At 39.5% G+C, this 16581-nt stretch overlaps 1 protein-coding gene across 4 annotated transcripts in view; it reads right to left on the bottom strand.

Annotated features, from left to right (window-relative positions):
• Positions 1-16581, bottom strand: part of LOC130920725 (lymphoid enhancer-binding factor 1-like) — a 175195-nt gene that overhangs the window by 154515 nt on the left and 4099 nt on the right. For 3 of the 4 annotated variants that reach the window (XM_057844125.1, XM_057844126.1, XM_057844124.1), the window contains exons 1-2: positions 6659-7283; positions 5005-5062 (exon numbers count right to left, since the gene is read on the bottom strand). In XM_057844125.1, coding sequence (XP_057700108.1) covers positions 5005-5062; positions 6659-6856 — 256 coding nt within the window. In that variant the 5' untranslated portion in view covers positions 6857-7283. Of the gene's footprint in view, positions 1-5004; positions 5063-6658; positions 7284-16581 lie in introns of those variants that run through there. The other variant, XM_057844123.1, reaches the window with a different exon arrangement.

The following is a 16581-nucleotide window of genomic DNA, read 5'->3' as shown; positions in this document are numbered from 1 at the left end:
AATATGAAGAGGTATTTTTTGCTTCACTACATTTTACAGCAGGTACTTGTACTTTTTAAGTCCCAGTCAAATTGTCACCTGTTCTTTTTTCTCATTGTGAATTGATAGTTTAGTTTTCATGCCTCCGGCGCAATCGATAAACTCCAAGAAACTATACCATACCATACCACTAGAGGCAGCAACAAGAGTACAAGCAAGATTAGGCAGATGAACAAAATATTGACCAATAAAAAAACACCACACTCTTGTCCAATAGGGGACGGTTTGCACCTGATCGTTGCTTGCAATCCGCCATTAAGCAAAGTTTTGGCGTTTTTGACCTTGTTAAACTTCTGTTTACAGTGCAGTCAATTTTATTGCTTGTTTTTTGAATACTGCATTGTTTTAAATAAAACTGAGCAGTCGATGAATTTTCCGGTCCTTTCTTTGAATTTTGACTCAGATCTTTGTATGTACACTACGGTTAAAAAATTAGGGGGTCGCGTTGACCCCAAACTTTTGAACGGTAGTGTATGTGTATATATAATAAATGTATATTATATTTTTTGCATCTACTTTTTACTTGTAAATTTTAAAGCAAGTACTTTTACTAGAGTAGTTTTTTCTTAGATACTTGTACTTTTAATTGAATAATTATTTGCACCTGTATCTGTACTTTTACTTAAGTAGAAAAAAATGAGTACAGGTAGTACAGGTAGGTTACGAACGAGTTCCACATTAGTCGGAATTGACCTCTTAAGTACCCCTACAAAATAACAATCCAAAAAGTTGAAAAGTATTGTATTTTTTTAATGATGGAGGATACACTGCCCTCTGGTGGCAGCGTTGGGTCTGACTGGACTCTTGCCTCGTATGATTGAGAAGCAGACTCAGACTTCTGACGTGGATAAAGGATAACTAAGCTCCGGTTTTGCCCACCTAAGGCTGTAAGTTGTTTCAGCTAATATGTTTGTGTATGCATTTGTAATTAACTTTACAGCTCCAGTTAATGGAGTTATGTGTGAGCGATTTGCTATGAGAATTGTAAATACGTTAGCTTTCGTAGCATTTAAGATAGCGGACTTTTGTTAGACAATTTAGGCTAATTTAATCTACTAAATTTACATATTGATGAGACTAAACGGACATTTGAACACCAATTGTTTTGTGTCAAGTGTTGTATTGTTAAATGCGTGTCGTTTTGAACATAAGTGTATATATTACAGCTTTACAGCATTGAACCGCTTCTAGAACGTGTTTAAAACACGGCCGTACTGCGACTGGTGTGCACTCCCTGCTTGACTTGAATAGCTGCGTTTCGCTGCGTTGACGCTGCGGCAACGTTGACGCGCCAGAAACGTGCCTAATGTATTACCGGGGTCAGACGTTTGACTAGATAATGGATAGCTGCGCTCTGGTTTGGCCCATATAAGGCTGTAAGTTGTTTCAGCTAATATATGTTTGTAAATGCATTTGTAATTCAGTTTACAGCTGCAGTTTATGGAGTTGCAGAAGAGCGATTTGCGATTAGAATTGTAAATACGTTAGCATTCGTAGCATTTAAAGTAGGGGACTTTTAACAAATTAGGCTAATTTAATCTACTAAATTTACATATTGATCAAACTAGATGGACGTTTGAACACCAATTGTTTTGTGTCAAGTGCTTTATTGTTAAAATGCGTGTCGTTTTAAACATAAGTGTACATATTACAGCTTTACAGCATTGAACTGGTTCTAGGACGCGTCTAAAACGCGGCCGCACCGCGACTGGTGTGCACTCCCTGCTTGACTTGAACGGCTGCGTTTCACTGCGTTGACGCGGCAGCAACGTTGACGCGCCATAAATCTGCCTGGTGTATTACTGGGGTCAGACGTCTGACTAGATAAAGGATCGCTGCGCTCTGGTTTGGCCGACATAAGGCTGTAAGTTGTTTCAGCTAATATATGTTTGTGTATGCATTTGTACTTCAGTTTACAGCTACAGTTTAGGGAGTTACGTGTAGAAGTGAGAATCTTGGAGCACCTAACATAACAAGACGATTGCGATTACGATTCAGAGGCTACGATTTGATTATAAATCGATTATTGATACACCCCCCCAGCTATTAGCTGCTTTTAATGTTTCATACATTAGTAACAAAAATTGTACAAAAATCCTCTCAGGCTTAAACAAACTACTACTATCAAGTTAACAGTTCAAACAGTAAATAAAATACTCAAGTCCCCATTCTGTATCAGCAGCTTTAAACTACACTCAATTATCTTAACGTTGTGAATCAACCGTTAATGTTGTTAAAATTGCTCCCGTTATTCCATAATTTACCTTCTGTCCACCTTCGATATGTGAACGTTTTAAAACTTTCATCATTTAAAGATGCATTCAAGTCATGAGTTTGCCGATTTAGGAGTATTTTAGATAAAAAAGTTAATTAGGTTCGCTCAGAAAGTTCGCTGCAACAGCCTTTCTGAGGAGTCCACTTCTATAAAATGGCTGCTGTTTACTAACGCCAGCAAGTTTGTCATTTCCTATCTAGTTCTCCATATATGTGCTAACGCCGCTGAGTCTGTCATTTTGCATCTAGTTCTATAAACATGTGATATCTACCGTAGCATTATGTGGATGTAGTTTTTAGAAACGTGGGCGTTGTTAGAAGCGGCTGTCGGCTGCAGTCAGGTATTATTGTTTTTTTAACGACTGTGACTGTGTTTTAGTTCCGCTTTATTTGGCATATTTCAATAATCGGAATTTGGATGTTTGTGAATCGTTCTCAAATCTTCCACGACCGAATCGCGGATAATCTGAGAATCGGAAATCTTGCACGCGTCTAGTTACGTGTGAGCGATTTGCTATGAGGATTGTAAATATGTTAGCATTCATAGCATTTCAGATAGCGGACTTTTGTTTGACACATTAGGCTAATTTAATCTACTAAATTTACATATTGATCAGACTAGATGGACGTTTAAACACCAATTGTTTTGTGTCGGGTGTTTTATTGTTGAGTGTATGTGTTTTAGCTTTACAAATTGTCAAAAGTGAAAGAAGTTAAAAGCTTCAAGAAGCACAGTTGCCTTGTTTTTTGTCTGTAAAACTGAACAATTTCACGTTTAGTGAGGTAAGTAAACGTCATATCAATAATAGGGCTGTCAAAATTATCGCGTTAACGGGCGTTAATTAATTTTTTAAAATTAATCACGTTAAAATATTTGACGCAATTAACGCACATGCCCCGCTCAAACAGATTACAATGACAGCAGTGTCATGTCCACTTGTTATTTGTGTTTTTTGTCTCCCTCTGCTGGCGCTTGGGTGCGACTGATTTTATGGGTTGACATCAACAATGGCGAGCTACTAGTTTATTTTTTAGTCGAAATTTTACAAATTTTATTAAAACGAAAACATTAACAGGGGTTTTATTTACCAATCGACTGGGCCCGATCACATCATTTTCAAAGTATCGAAATTGGCAAAAAAATATCGGACATGCCTTTTTTTAATATATATACTTTTTTTTTTAATTAAATCATTTTCTAATTGTATTTAACGTTACAGACATAATGTGTTAAACTCTTCCAGAGTCTTTAGTTTAAGCTTAAGGTAGGGTTATCAAATTTATCGCGTTAACGGCGAGAATTAATATTTTTTACATTTATCACGTTACAATATTTAACGCAATTAAGGCATGCGCTGCACGATCCACTCACGCATTGTCGCGTTCAATCTATAATGGCGGCGTATTACCCATACAGTATATAGAGCTAAAAGGCAGCGTAAAATGAGTAGAGTGAATTTTGGCAGCCTTTGGAGCCTTTTTTTAAATGGCTAAAGCCTTACAATCCCTCTCCCAACGATTAGAATAATCGTGGGAAGCAATGTGGGAAAGAAACGTAATAGTTGATCTTTTTCTTAACACCCTATGTTATTTCCCAACGCAGAGAACATATATCAATTGGTACCACGACGCACAGTCATGGTTGCACTTCCCATCATGTATTTCGGCACAAGTTAAATGGCTACAGTATCATTTACTGAAAGCTCAACAAGCTAGCTGGCAATATTTAGTCACAATATACAAAGTCAAATTTATCCTTTAAGAATTACAAGTCTTTCTATCCGTGGATCCCTCTCACAGAAAGAATGTTAACAATGTAAATGCCATCTTGAGGATTTATTGTCATAATAAACAAATACAGTATTTACGTACGGTATGTTGAATGTATATATTCGTCCGAGTTTATATTCATTTTTTTCTTAATGAATTGCCAAAATGTATATGATTGGGAAAAATTATCGGGAATGATTGGAATTGAATTGGGAGCAAAAAAAAACATGATCGGAACAGCCCTAGTTTTAATATAAAATTTCTATAACTTGTACTAACATTTATCTTTTAAGAGCTACAAGTCTTTCTATCCATGGATCGCTTTAACAGAATGTTAATGTTAATGCCATCTTGTTGATTTATTGTTATAATAAACAAATACAGTACTTATGTACAGTATGTTGAATGTATACATCCGCCTTGTGTCTTATCTTTCCATTCCAGCAATTATTTACAGAAAAATATGGAATATTTTATAGATGTTTTGAACTGCGATTAATTACGATTAATTAATTTTTAAGCTGTGATTAACTCAATTAAAAATTTTAATCGTTTACCAGCCCTAATCAATAAATTAAAGTGAAAAATAAGATAATGTGAGGTAAGGTACTCTTAAATAAAAACGACTGGGGTCAAAATGGCGGCGGTGTAAAGTCGAAATCACGTAAGTCGACCACGTCGTAACCAGGGGACTACCTGTACTTCATCCACCACTGCCAATTAGTGCCTTGTGAGGGTTTTAAAATTAATAATTATTAATGGGGTTAATTTTTTTAAACCTTGTCGTTGATCTTTATTGGTTCTCCCCATGTATATGAAATATTTTGACCAAAAAGGCCTCATATTAAGCAGTCTGAACACATTATTTCCTCGCCTAAGAACAGAATTCCCCGAAAAAACAAATCGTTACGCATCACTCACCATCGTCGGGATGCTCTCTGTGCTTTTCGTGATACGAGTCTTGGGACTGTCTCGCCGCCTGCAAGAAAAAAAGAGAAATTGAATGGCGGTGAATTGATTGAGAGGGCCTTCAGATGCTGTTAGACACGTCAAGTCGCTGATGTGGTCAGAAGACCGCAGAAGAACCCAAAGCAGGATGAATTTGCTCCTTTTTTTTATTTTTTTTTTGCTGCTTGTCAACAAGGCGCACGCTGAAACGTTTTTCAGACAAGCGTCTCTCCCACTTAATTAAGGCGCAGTGGCCTTGAGGGGTTTAACAAATTAACTTGTTTTCCTAGGACTTCACTCATTCCAGCTTCGATTCAACGTCTAACAAGGCTGTCATTTTTTTTTCTCTTTTAACCAAATTGAATTTGTAGTTTTAGGTGGATTTCGTGCACTCAATTTACGTCAAGAAGACCTGGTACGCACTCACACAGCCTTAGGATGGCTTCCAGCTGAGCGGAGAGGAACTTGTCGTGCATCCTCATTGACATTCAGACCACGTCAGACGTCACGTCTCGGGTATTTTCGCAGTCTCATCCGGGATAGGGGTCCCCAAATTTCATTAACACGGCGGTTAATGAGTGAACGTTCCAATAAGTTGCTTGGTTTTTTTTTTTGTAAGTGTGTGTGTGTGTACGTGAAGCAAAATCCTTTGTGATGCAAGAGTTAAAAATGCATTGTTTTTGTAATATTATATGGGGAAAAATGCAATTGTTTATATAGAAAAGAAAAACAAGCATCATTTGGAAAATGATACAAATATTTTGAATAAATGGAGTGAATATTTTACTGAAATAATGTCAGAATGCCACAGTTATTTGGTTTTATGTTGAGACATTTGATGTTTAATGGAGTTCACACCATGATAATATTTATTACACATTTTATTTTAACTGAAAATATATTAAATATTGAAGAAAAAAACATTAGAAGTATTTTGAAAAATACCACAAAATGGAAAATGTATCAATTTTAAGAAAAAAAACACCACTGTTCATTTTGACTCCTCTCAATGCATTTATAATTTTAAAAAAAAAATCATATTTAATTCTGTTGAAACCCAACGACTGCAGCATTTTTGTATATTGAACCTAAATGCATTCTCGCAAAAAAAACAAAAAAAGAAATACATTAAATATTACGTCAGGTCAAGTGATAATAATATTCAAAACATTATCTTCTACGTATTACAATTATTGTTTAGAATTAAGATGATTCTTTTGAACATGTATATTATAAAACACAATTCAAATTAATTAAAATGCATTAACCAATTGATCTAAAGTGCATTAATACCTTTATACTTTTGAAATTATAAATCAAAAATTGCATAATGCATTGTCTAAATTGATGCACAACATAGGGCTCCTGGGCCTTAAAACAGCCCGGCGAGAGATTTTATCCGGTCCACAGTGCAAAATTAAACCTTCACAAAAATTCGCAACAGATTAAAAGACAAACATTTATAAAATATCAACTAAATCAAAATGATAATGCATTGAAAATAGATTTTGGAGCACCTAATTTTCCAATTTTAGCCCTATTTTAGCATGAATGAAAGGTGTAGGCCTCGTTTTTTGTTTTTCTTTTAACATTTGCTAATTTTTTTAAGAGTAAATGAATGACTCACATCGAGGCTGTTACTGTTCGGGCTTCCCTCGGACTCGTTGACCAGCGACGACTTGATGTCCGCCAGGTCTCCCTCCTCCTCCGAGTGGCTGAGCTCGGCGAAGATCTGCTCCTTGTGCGGCTCTCCCTCGTCCTTGAAGGGGATCATTTCATCGGTGGCGCACAGCTCCGGATCCCCTCCGCCTGACAACTGAGGCATGTTGTCTCGCCTCTTTTCGCACCCGCAATCGCCCCCCACCTCCAAAAACAAAACCAAAAAACACACAAAAATGCGTTGGAGAAAGAGTCGCAACTCCCAATGGAAGGAGCCAAGTTGTTGACCCCTCTGCAGAGGGGAAAGCAAACACAAAAGCGCAGCAAAGTCCAACAAATCACCACTTTTCAGTCAAAGATGATTTATCCACACTAAAACCCAAAAAAGTAGGTGATAGTCCCTCTCAGGTCCAGCAGGAGAAGCAAAAAAAGAAGGTGCGGATGTGCGCATCCAGTCTTGAAAATGGGAACGTAAGGGGAAAGGAAAGATGATAAAAACAAAACACGCACAGTCCGCGGAGAAGACTTTCCCAGCGCTCCCGCAGCGTTTCCACGGTGTAATGTAACCGGTGTGTGTGAGCGTGTGTTGGTCATGGAGCTGCTCCCTCCTCCTTTTTCCTCCTCCTTCTTTTCCTCCTCCTCTCCAGTCAGCACTGATTGACACTCCCACTTTACGTACTTCTCCCAAACAAATGGGCGCGTGCACCCGCTGCTCAAAACAAGCATGCGTGGTGGGGCCCCCCTTTTTTCTGCATTAGGGGACGTTTCTCCTAAATCCTGCATGGAAATTTTGAAACACTGAGAACCAGACAATTGCAATCGAGTCATTGAGACTCGAGTCGCAAATTGGATGACTCGCAACTCAAATCGGACTTGACTCGCTTGAGCTGGGAGGGTCCGAGACTCGATTTGACTTTTGAGGCAATAACTCGAGACTCGACGTAACCCAAAGACTCGACCTCAAGACTCAACTCAACCTCAAGACTCTACTCAACCTCAGGACTCAACCTCAAGACTCGATTCAACCTCAAGACTCGACTCGACATAACCGCAAGACGCCACTCGACAAGCTGACTCAAACAACTTTGATAGTAGATTGGTTCCGACCTCCCAGTGGTCCGCTTGGTCGCTTTGGTCACTCTCCCCACATCCTCACGGAGCAGCTTGGCAATCCAAAAACAATCAAACTCACTATAGACTATACTGCATAGTTTTTTTTACATTGACTTACATTGACAGGAAGGTTTTCCTCAAAGATAAACCTGGGTACTTTGTGGGTGGGCTAGGAAACCATTGTGAAGGCCTTGACTAACCTGTGACTCGGCTTGACTCGACATGACCCGAGTCTCGACTCGCCACGAGGTCACCTCGTAACTCGACTAGACATAACCTCGTGACTCGACTCGACGTAACCCCATGATTCGACTCAACGTGGCCTCGTGACTTGACTCGACATAACTTCGTGACTCGACCTCGTGACTCGACGTAACCTCGTGACCAAACTCGACGTCACCTCGTGACTCCGTTCGACATCACCTTGTGACTCGGCGTTACCTCGTCACCTCGTGACTCGACATCACCTCGTGACTCAACGTCACCTCGTCACCTCATCACTCGACGTCATTTCGTGCCTCGACGTCACCTCGTCACTCGACGTCACCTCATGACTCGAGGTCACCTCGTGACAACTCGACGTAACCCCGTGACTCGACTCGACGTAACCCCGTGACTCGACTTAACCCCGTGACTCGACGCGACGTGGCCTCGTGACCCGACTCGACATAACCTTGTGACTCGACTCGACGTGGCCTCGTGACTCGACATGGCCTTGTGACTTGACTCGACGTGGCCTCGTGACTTGACTCGACGTGGCCCCGTGACTTGACTCGACTCGACGTAACCCCGTGACTCGACTCGACGTAACCCCGTGACTCGACTCGACGTAACCCCGTGACTCGACTCGACGTAACCCCGTGACTCGACGTAACCTCGTGACTCGACTCGACGTAACCTCGTGACTCGACTCGACGTAACCTCGTGACTCGACTCAACGTGGCCTCGTGACTCGACGTGGCCTCGTGACTCGACTCAGCCTCGTGACACGACTCGACCTCGTGACACGACTCGGCCTCGTGACTCGACCTCGTGACACGACTCGGCCTCGTGACTCGATTCGACCTCGTGACTTGACTCGACTCGGCCTCGTGACTCGACTCGACGTGGCCTCGTGACTTGACTCGACCCGATGTAACTTCGTGACTCGACTCGACGTAACTTCGTGACTCGACTCGACCTTGTGACTGCACTCGATGTAACCTCATGACTCCGCTCGACGTAAACTCATGACCAGACTTGACGTTACCTCGCGACTCTGCTCGACGTCACCTCGTCACTCGACGTAACCTTGTGACTCAGCTCAACGTAACCTCATGACTGCGCTCAATGTTACCTCGTGACTCGACTCCACGTAACGTCGTGACTGGACTCGACGTAACCTTATGACTCCACTCGACGTAATCTCATGACTCCACTCGACTTGCCCACAACAGGTAAGACTCAGTACTCACTTGTGACTCAGATCATAGTGACTCATGCGATTGTCTGCTGAGAACTAAGGGTGTGACAAAATATCAAAATGGTGATATATCGTGATACTTTGTATCCTAAAAGGTTATCGATATGCTCCTGCCAGGAAACAATATATCCTTTTTTAAAAGTTGTCACTGCTTATAAAAATAAAAACAAACCAACAAGTTGCTTCCAAAATCTTCCACTAGAAAAGTGTCTCTGTTAACTCAATGGCTGCCATTGAAGGCGGTAGACGCCCATTGTATTAGGACCGGGAGGGGCGATGAACATTCGTTCAATTAAAACCAGAGCATTCGCAGCCAGTGTATCTGATTTTCAGGATATTTAAAGGTCACTTTCTATTGAGTATGAGTCACTGCCTATTCATTTAGGGAGATTCCTGGTTCACTTCCTGTTCTGTAACCGGGGACTAGCTATACTTACAAATGTCTCTACATACAGATTTTCAGGTAACGACAAGCCTCAACGGGAAAGTATTGCCTCTTGTTACGAAAGAAATTTTAGGTTAAGAAGGACAAAAATACAGTACAGCAAGTACTCGCAGCTCCCAGAGTTTACTGATCGTAACAAACTTAGAGCTGCTCTGCCATTGGCTATTGCCTAGCATTCCTGCCATCCAATTGGCTATAAGGGACCTCTACGGTATGTGCGCATCCCAGCATCCTCTTCATTTACCCCTCATGTTCCGACAACTTTGTATGAGCGCATGAACTTTTATTCTTTATTCTTAGTTTTTTTCAGGGGTGAAAGTGGTTAGAATTTCTTGCCGGAACTCAACGTGAAGGTCGCCACTGAGCCCGAAATTTTATTTTTTATTTTTTTTTTTGTGGGGGGGCAAAACTACTGAAATGCAAAGAAAACTGTTTGGTCACTTATTTCTATAACACATACAAAACTGATTTTTATTCAAAATTTTTGCAAAACAATGTTAACAAAAACAGCTATAACCCCAACCTCCATCTCCTAATTTTTATTTTCCCTCATTTCCTCACATACTAAATGCCAAATCTCATTTTCAACTACTTAGAAGAACATACGATGTATATTAAAATTGAAGATAATGTAAGCATTTATTTTTTGTTGTGTTTTTAATAATAAAGATAAGTAACTTACATTCAGAAAAATAAGTACTAATGACTTATATTATGCAGAGTGAAATGGAATATATTTAGAAGATTGCGCAAACATTGACGTTTTTAAATCATAAGGAAATGAATGAGTAGCCTAACATAAATGAACAAATGTAAGTCCAGAATGCACATTAACAGCTAAGATGTTCTGAACCTCCTCATCAGAGCAAATAAAGCTAAATATTATAAATACGCCACCTTAACTCTTTCCTTGCCCTTAAAGATTTGATCCATTTTCTGTTGCATTGCCCCCTTTTTTTTTTTTTTTTTTTAGCTGTTTCAGAAAACATGCACATTTTAACCAATCAGAGCTACAGTAACTATCTGGTGATCACATGTCAGTATGTCACCCAATTGAACGGATAAATGAGTCCAGGCGTTTTGCTTTGCTGCATGCATTCGCACATTGACGTGACTTGTCATCGTCAGACTTGGATAACTGCAGCAGCTGGGGAAACCTCCATGCCGTCCGTGGAATAAAATAAATGATAAATATCGGAATAAAATTAATAATAAATATCGGTGGAAACGGATTACGCTACACAAGCACTTTGTTATGCTTGTTGTCAACACTTGTGTATTTAAATCTGATGTTGGTACATTGTTTTCTTCTTGGACATTAAATGCATGTGTGGCAGCTTTGTATTTTTTATTTTTTATTTTTTTACATCGAGTTTTGACAGTTGCCGTCAGATTTTCGGAATCAAAGCACCGTATACCGGAACAGCGTTCCGGCCCTGAGTCTTATACCAGAACTGCGTTCCTGACCGTTCTGGCCCATTTTCACCCCTGTTTTTTTTTACATTATGCACAACTCTGATTTTATGTTTATTGTGCAATACCTTATATTTCGGACTACAAGTCGCACCTGAGTATAAGTCGCACCAGCCATAAAATGCCCAACGAAGAGAAAAAAAACATACAAGTCGCATCGGAGTATAAGTCGCATTTTTGGGGGAAGTTTACTTGATAAAATCCAACACATAGAACAGACATGTCATCTTGAAAGGCAATTTAATATAAAAATACAATAGAGAACAACATGCTGAATAAGTGTACAGTGTACAGTGCATGAACAACGAAATGCAAATATACTGTCCTCACCAGGACGCTACGGCTCGGTCCTGGCTATTCAGCGGACTAAACTCCCAAATGACGATGCTGGACGTCCGTATAATTTGCTGAATCAATTTCGTCCTCGATACCAAACAGGTTCGCGTCGACGTAAATAAATGTTAATTAGGTGCTTTTACAGCAATTAAATGACACAAACGGTTAGCATGCGTTCGCTAGCATTAGCGCATCGTTCAAACAACCACACAACTGGCTCTAAGTGTCCGATCGCTGGTGGAAAACACACAACAACAACAGAAAAGATGATACACACAGTCGTTGCCTGTGTAGAGATATTTTACAAGCATAAACAATGAACGTAGGTTCGCAGCAGTGTTTCTGTCTAGCTAACTCGCCCACTCAGTGAGACCTACGTAGCTGTCGGTCTTCACCTGGCGTGTGAGCGCTCTTCTTCACGTAAACAAGTGCAAGTGCGCCCCCACGTGGGCGTGAAAGCGCCACAAACTAAAAGCATGCATTTCAAGATAAAAAAAGTCAATAATACAATTGAACACACATTGCCAAAGGCAGAACGCGAACGTGGCCATAGCTATTAAGTTATTCAGATAACTATAGCATAAAGAACATGCTAACAAGTTTACCAAACCTTCAGTGTCACTCCAAAACACCAAAATAACATGTTATCTTAATGTGTTAATAATAGGGCTGTCAAAATTATCGCGTTAACGGGCGTTAATTAATTTTTTAAATTAATCATATCATATAAATATTTGACGCAATTAACGCAGATGTCCCGCTCCGACAGATTTAAATGACAGTACAGTGAAACGCTTACATGTTGTTATGGAGTTCTGCCGCCCTCTGCTGGCGCTTGGGTGAATGACCATCTCGCATATTGCCTCAAACAGATTACAGTGAAGCCGTTTATGGACATTAAGAGTGAAGAGAATGCCGCCGGCCGCTTGGGGGCAGCGCCGTTCCATACTCATGTTATTTCTTCTCAACGTGGGAGAATTAGTAGTTGTGAGACGTTTATGCTGTATTCACAATGCAATGCAGATTGCTATTTGTGCTCCACACATATTTCGTTAAGTTTTCTTTCTTTTAGTGGCAATTATGTGTCTCTTGTTGTATTTTGGGTAAGATATGTACAGATATGTTATACAGTAAAGGCGAGTGGACACAGGTGTTCTTTGGACCGCGCCGTTTATTGGCAACTCCTTCACAACAAACATACAGTAGGGAGAACAAGTATTTGATACACTGCCAATGGGAAAACCCATTGGCAGTGTATCAAATACTTGTTCTCCTCACTGTAAGTACCGTTTAGTGAAAGGAATATTATTTTTGTTGTGCTATCTCTCCCAAAAAAAATAATGTTCACAAAAAGAAAAGCACTTCAGTCTATAGTAATGAGGCCCTATTCTGACATAGTTTAACAACAATGCAAAATGAACTGGCATTCCATATCAAAATAGCTATGCAAAATACACGTAAAACTTAGACTTTGGTCACTCTATTTTTATTATATTAACTCTACTTTTGATTGAAAATTTTACAAATTTTATTAAAACGAAAACATGAAGAGGGGTTTTAATATAAAATTATTATCAATTGTAACTATAACATTTATCGTTTAAGAACTACAAGTCTTTCTATCCGTGGATCACTTTAACAGAAAGAATGTTAATGCCATTTGTGGATTTAGTGTTACAATAAACAAATACAGTACTTATGTACAGTATGTTGTATGTACAGTATATATCGGTCGTGTGCCTTTATCTTTCCATTCCAACAATAATTTACAGAAAAAGATGGCATATTTTAGAGATGGTTTGAATTGCGATTAATTGCGATTAATTACGATTAATTAATTTTTAAGCTGTAATTAACTCGATTAAAAATTTTAATCGTTTGACAGCCCTAGTTAATAATTTTACACATAAGTCGCTCCTCAGTATAAGTCGCACCCCCAGTCAAACTATGAAAAAAACTGCGACTTATTGTTAGGTTTTGTGTTTGGTTTCTCCTTGTGTGACTTGTCCCTGTGATTACCCATTGCTCTCACCTGTGTGTGTTTTCCCAGTGTATCCTGCAATCTGCATCCACCTGTGTTACCCAGCTGTTCCTCGTCTCGTTACCCCTTGTCTGCGTATATAATGACCCAGTTTCTTGTCACTCCTTGTTGCGTCATTGTCTATGTCTGTCTTTAACAAAGTCAAGACCCGTCCAAGCCCTCGCGTACCTGTCCATCCGTTTAAGTAAGTTTTGTTGATCCATAGTCCTTTTGTTTGTACTTTGTGATTTTTGTTAGTTATTATTAAAACGTTTTTTGAGTTCACTGCCTTGCTGCCTTTTTTTGTTTCCCTGCATTTGGGTCCACACCACCTGCCTGCCCGCTCATTCCTGACACTTATAGTACGAAAAATACGGTAATCTAATTGCAACATGTATTTTTTTCCATATTTTGATGCATTTTTATGCAGTATAAAAGATTTATATCTGAATTTTGGGGGGCTTGGAACAGATTAGGGCATTTACATGGAAAACGTGTCTCTACTTACAGAATTTTAAGGTTACGAAACTACTGCCGGAACCAATTAATTTCGTAACTAGAAGTACCACTGTACATCGATCTGGATCGAAACTGCGATGTTTTAAAACACTAAAATAGTCATATAAAAAATGTCCTTAGAAAATCATCAACTTCTCTGTTACGCTGTTTCTGGCATGCGTGAGAATCCCAGTCAGACTGAGCCGGCTCAACTTTATAAAGTGAGGAGAGGGGTGAGGAGGATGGAGGGGGTGAGAAGGAAGAGGGTGGGAGTGGGGGGTGAGTGGGGGCGGAGCTGCGGCTGCCTTTGATCTGGCAGCGGCTGGCTCTTTCATCCCTGTAGCCCCCCTCCTTCCCCTCTTCCCGACCCGCTTCCTCACCGCCTCCCCCCTTGACACCCCCCATGTCCCCCCTCCCCTTTGTATGACTAAATTTGGTCCGAGCGTGGAGCCGGGCCAACATTTCCAGCAGCTGAGCGAGAGACGTACACACATTATGGAGGAAAAAAAGAGAGCGAGGGAGAAAAAGAGAGAGAGAGCGAGAGATCTAGGGAGACATTAGTAGGGGGGGGGTGAAAAAAATAAGATCAAAGGCTTTTGGAGTTTTGGAAGGCGCGCGTGGAAAAGAGCTGGGACTGGCGGCATTCCAGAGTAGAGCGGAAAGAGCACACACACACTTTCATAAGAGAGTTAATTAGAGCCCAACAAGCCAGCTTTTATAAAAAAGAAAATCGTTCGAAGATTTCGTGTTGTTTTCAGCCACGAAAAAAAAAAAAAAAACACGAGAAGATGCAGCATGTTCTGCCTCATTACCGTAACTCTTTAATTTAATTAGTCGCCTTGTTCACAACTCAACCCCCTAAAAGCACCTTAACGGGAAGTGTGTCTTTTTTTTTCATTTATAATTTGTTTTAAAGGTGATTTTACCTTGGATATGCTTTTTAATGCTGGGGAAAAGAGGATTTGTGGCCTATTAAAGTGCAGGCCTGCAGGGCCCATTCTGTTACATTATGCTAGATTATGCAATACAAATGCTGTATTCTGACACAAATTGTGCATTGTCACCATCTAAAAATTATGAAGTCATGTTTTAAATTTGAAAATTATTCGTGAATTAAAAAAAAAAAAATCAATAAAATGGCGAGACAATTTCTTTTTATGAAGCGTAAATATATATCATTTCTTAACCATTCTTAACCCTATATTGCCAAATGTATCACATTTGATACACTTAAAATTTCATGATTTTGAGACGAATTCAGAATTTTGACATTTCTTTTTGAAAAAAAAAAAATTATGGATGCAAGTCAAGACATGCATCTGCAGGTTCCATGAGAAAAACAAACAGGATTTAGCAAGGGTTATAGATATATGAGCGCTTATTACGCATATTAATTTTGACTTTTCTTTTTACAAAGGTTTCATTAGGACCTTATTTTTCAAATTTTAGGATTCTCTGATAATTGCTTCATATTGCTGGCATTAAAGGGATAAGGCAAGTGAATAATTTTGGTAAAAAAAAAAAAAAAAAAAAAACCTTATAAAGAGCTGTAGTCCAAATTTGTGGACATCACAAAATGGGTTATGTAGGCCACACGAGGATACCAAATGTTAATATTGTGGCCTACATGACCCAAAATGTGATATCCACATAAGTGGACACCAGGTCTCAACTATAATTATAGCACCTAAGTAATTTTCGATATTCATATCAACATATACAAGTTATATTTATATAAACATATATAAATATTTAAGTAGAAAAACAAATACATATATAGATATATATATAAAAATACACACATATAGTATCATGTGTATACTAGAGCTGAAACGAATACTTGAGTAACTCGAGTTTAAAAACTGATCGGAGTAATTTTATTCACCTCGAGTAATCGTTTAATTTTGACAGCTCTAAGCATCACGTTTTGCTCGGACTACTTTTAGTGCGGGACAATGCGCTGATGTCACGTGCGTAGAGGAAGAAGCAATTAAAAAAAAAAAAAAAAAAAGCAGCCGACAGTCGGTACAAACGATGCCGACGTTGCTAATAACTAGCCCGCATAACGGTAGCAGGTATCAGGTAGCGTCTGATGCGTCTCATAGAGATCACATGTATTTTGAACTGGATGCGAAATGACAGTCAGCGGCGTGAGTAAACAGCCGCCATCTTAAAGCAGTAGAGCGCTAAGCGCTAATAAAGAGCGCTAAGCACTAATAAATAAGATTAACGTTACTGTCACTCGCTCACGTAACGTTAGCCCTGCGGAGGGCTAGATTTCTATTAATTACAGTATGACCACTGTCGATGCGTGGCTAACGTGTCTTACATACAGGCTTTAACATAACATAGCGCTGTGGAGTGATGAGGGTGTAAAATAAAAACTTAATCATGCTAACTATCAGTTTTTGGCTCAGTAGTCATTGCTGGATAAAACACCAAGTAGCACTGGTCCCTAATGTGCTCCAATACAGCTTGTATCATACATTTATTTTGAACACTGCAAAAACTCAAAATCCTATCAGGACTTACAGTTCAGACTAA

This window comes from Corythoichthys intestinalis, chromosome 8 (assembly GCF_030265065.1).
Source record: "Corythoichthys intestinalis isolate RoL2023-P3 chromosome 8, ASM3026506v1, whole genome shotgun sequence".
In the NCBI taxonomy this organism is placed as follows: Eukaryota; Metazoa; Chordata; class Actinopteri; order Syngnathiformes; family Syngnathidae; genus Corythoichthys; species Corythoichthys intestinalis.
This window is presented reverse-complemented; position numbering and strand designations above follow the sequence as displayed.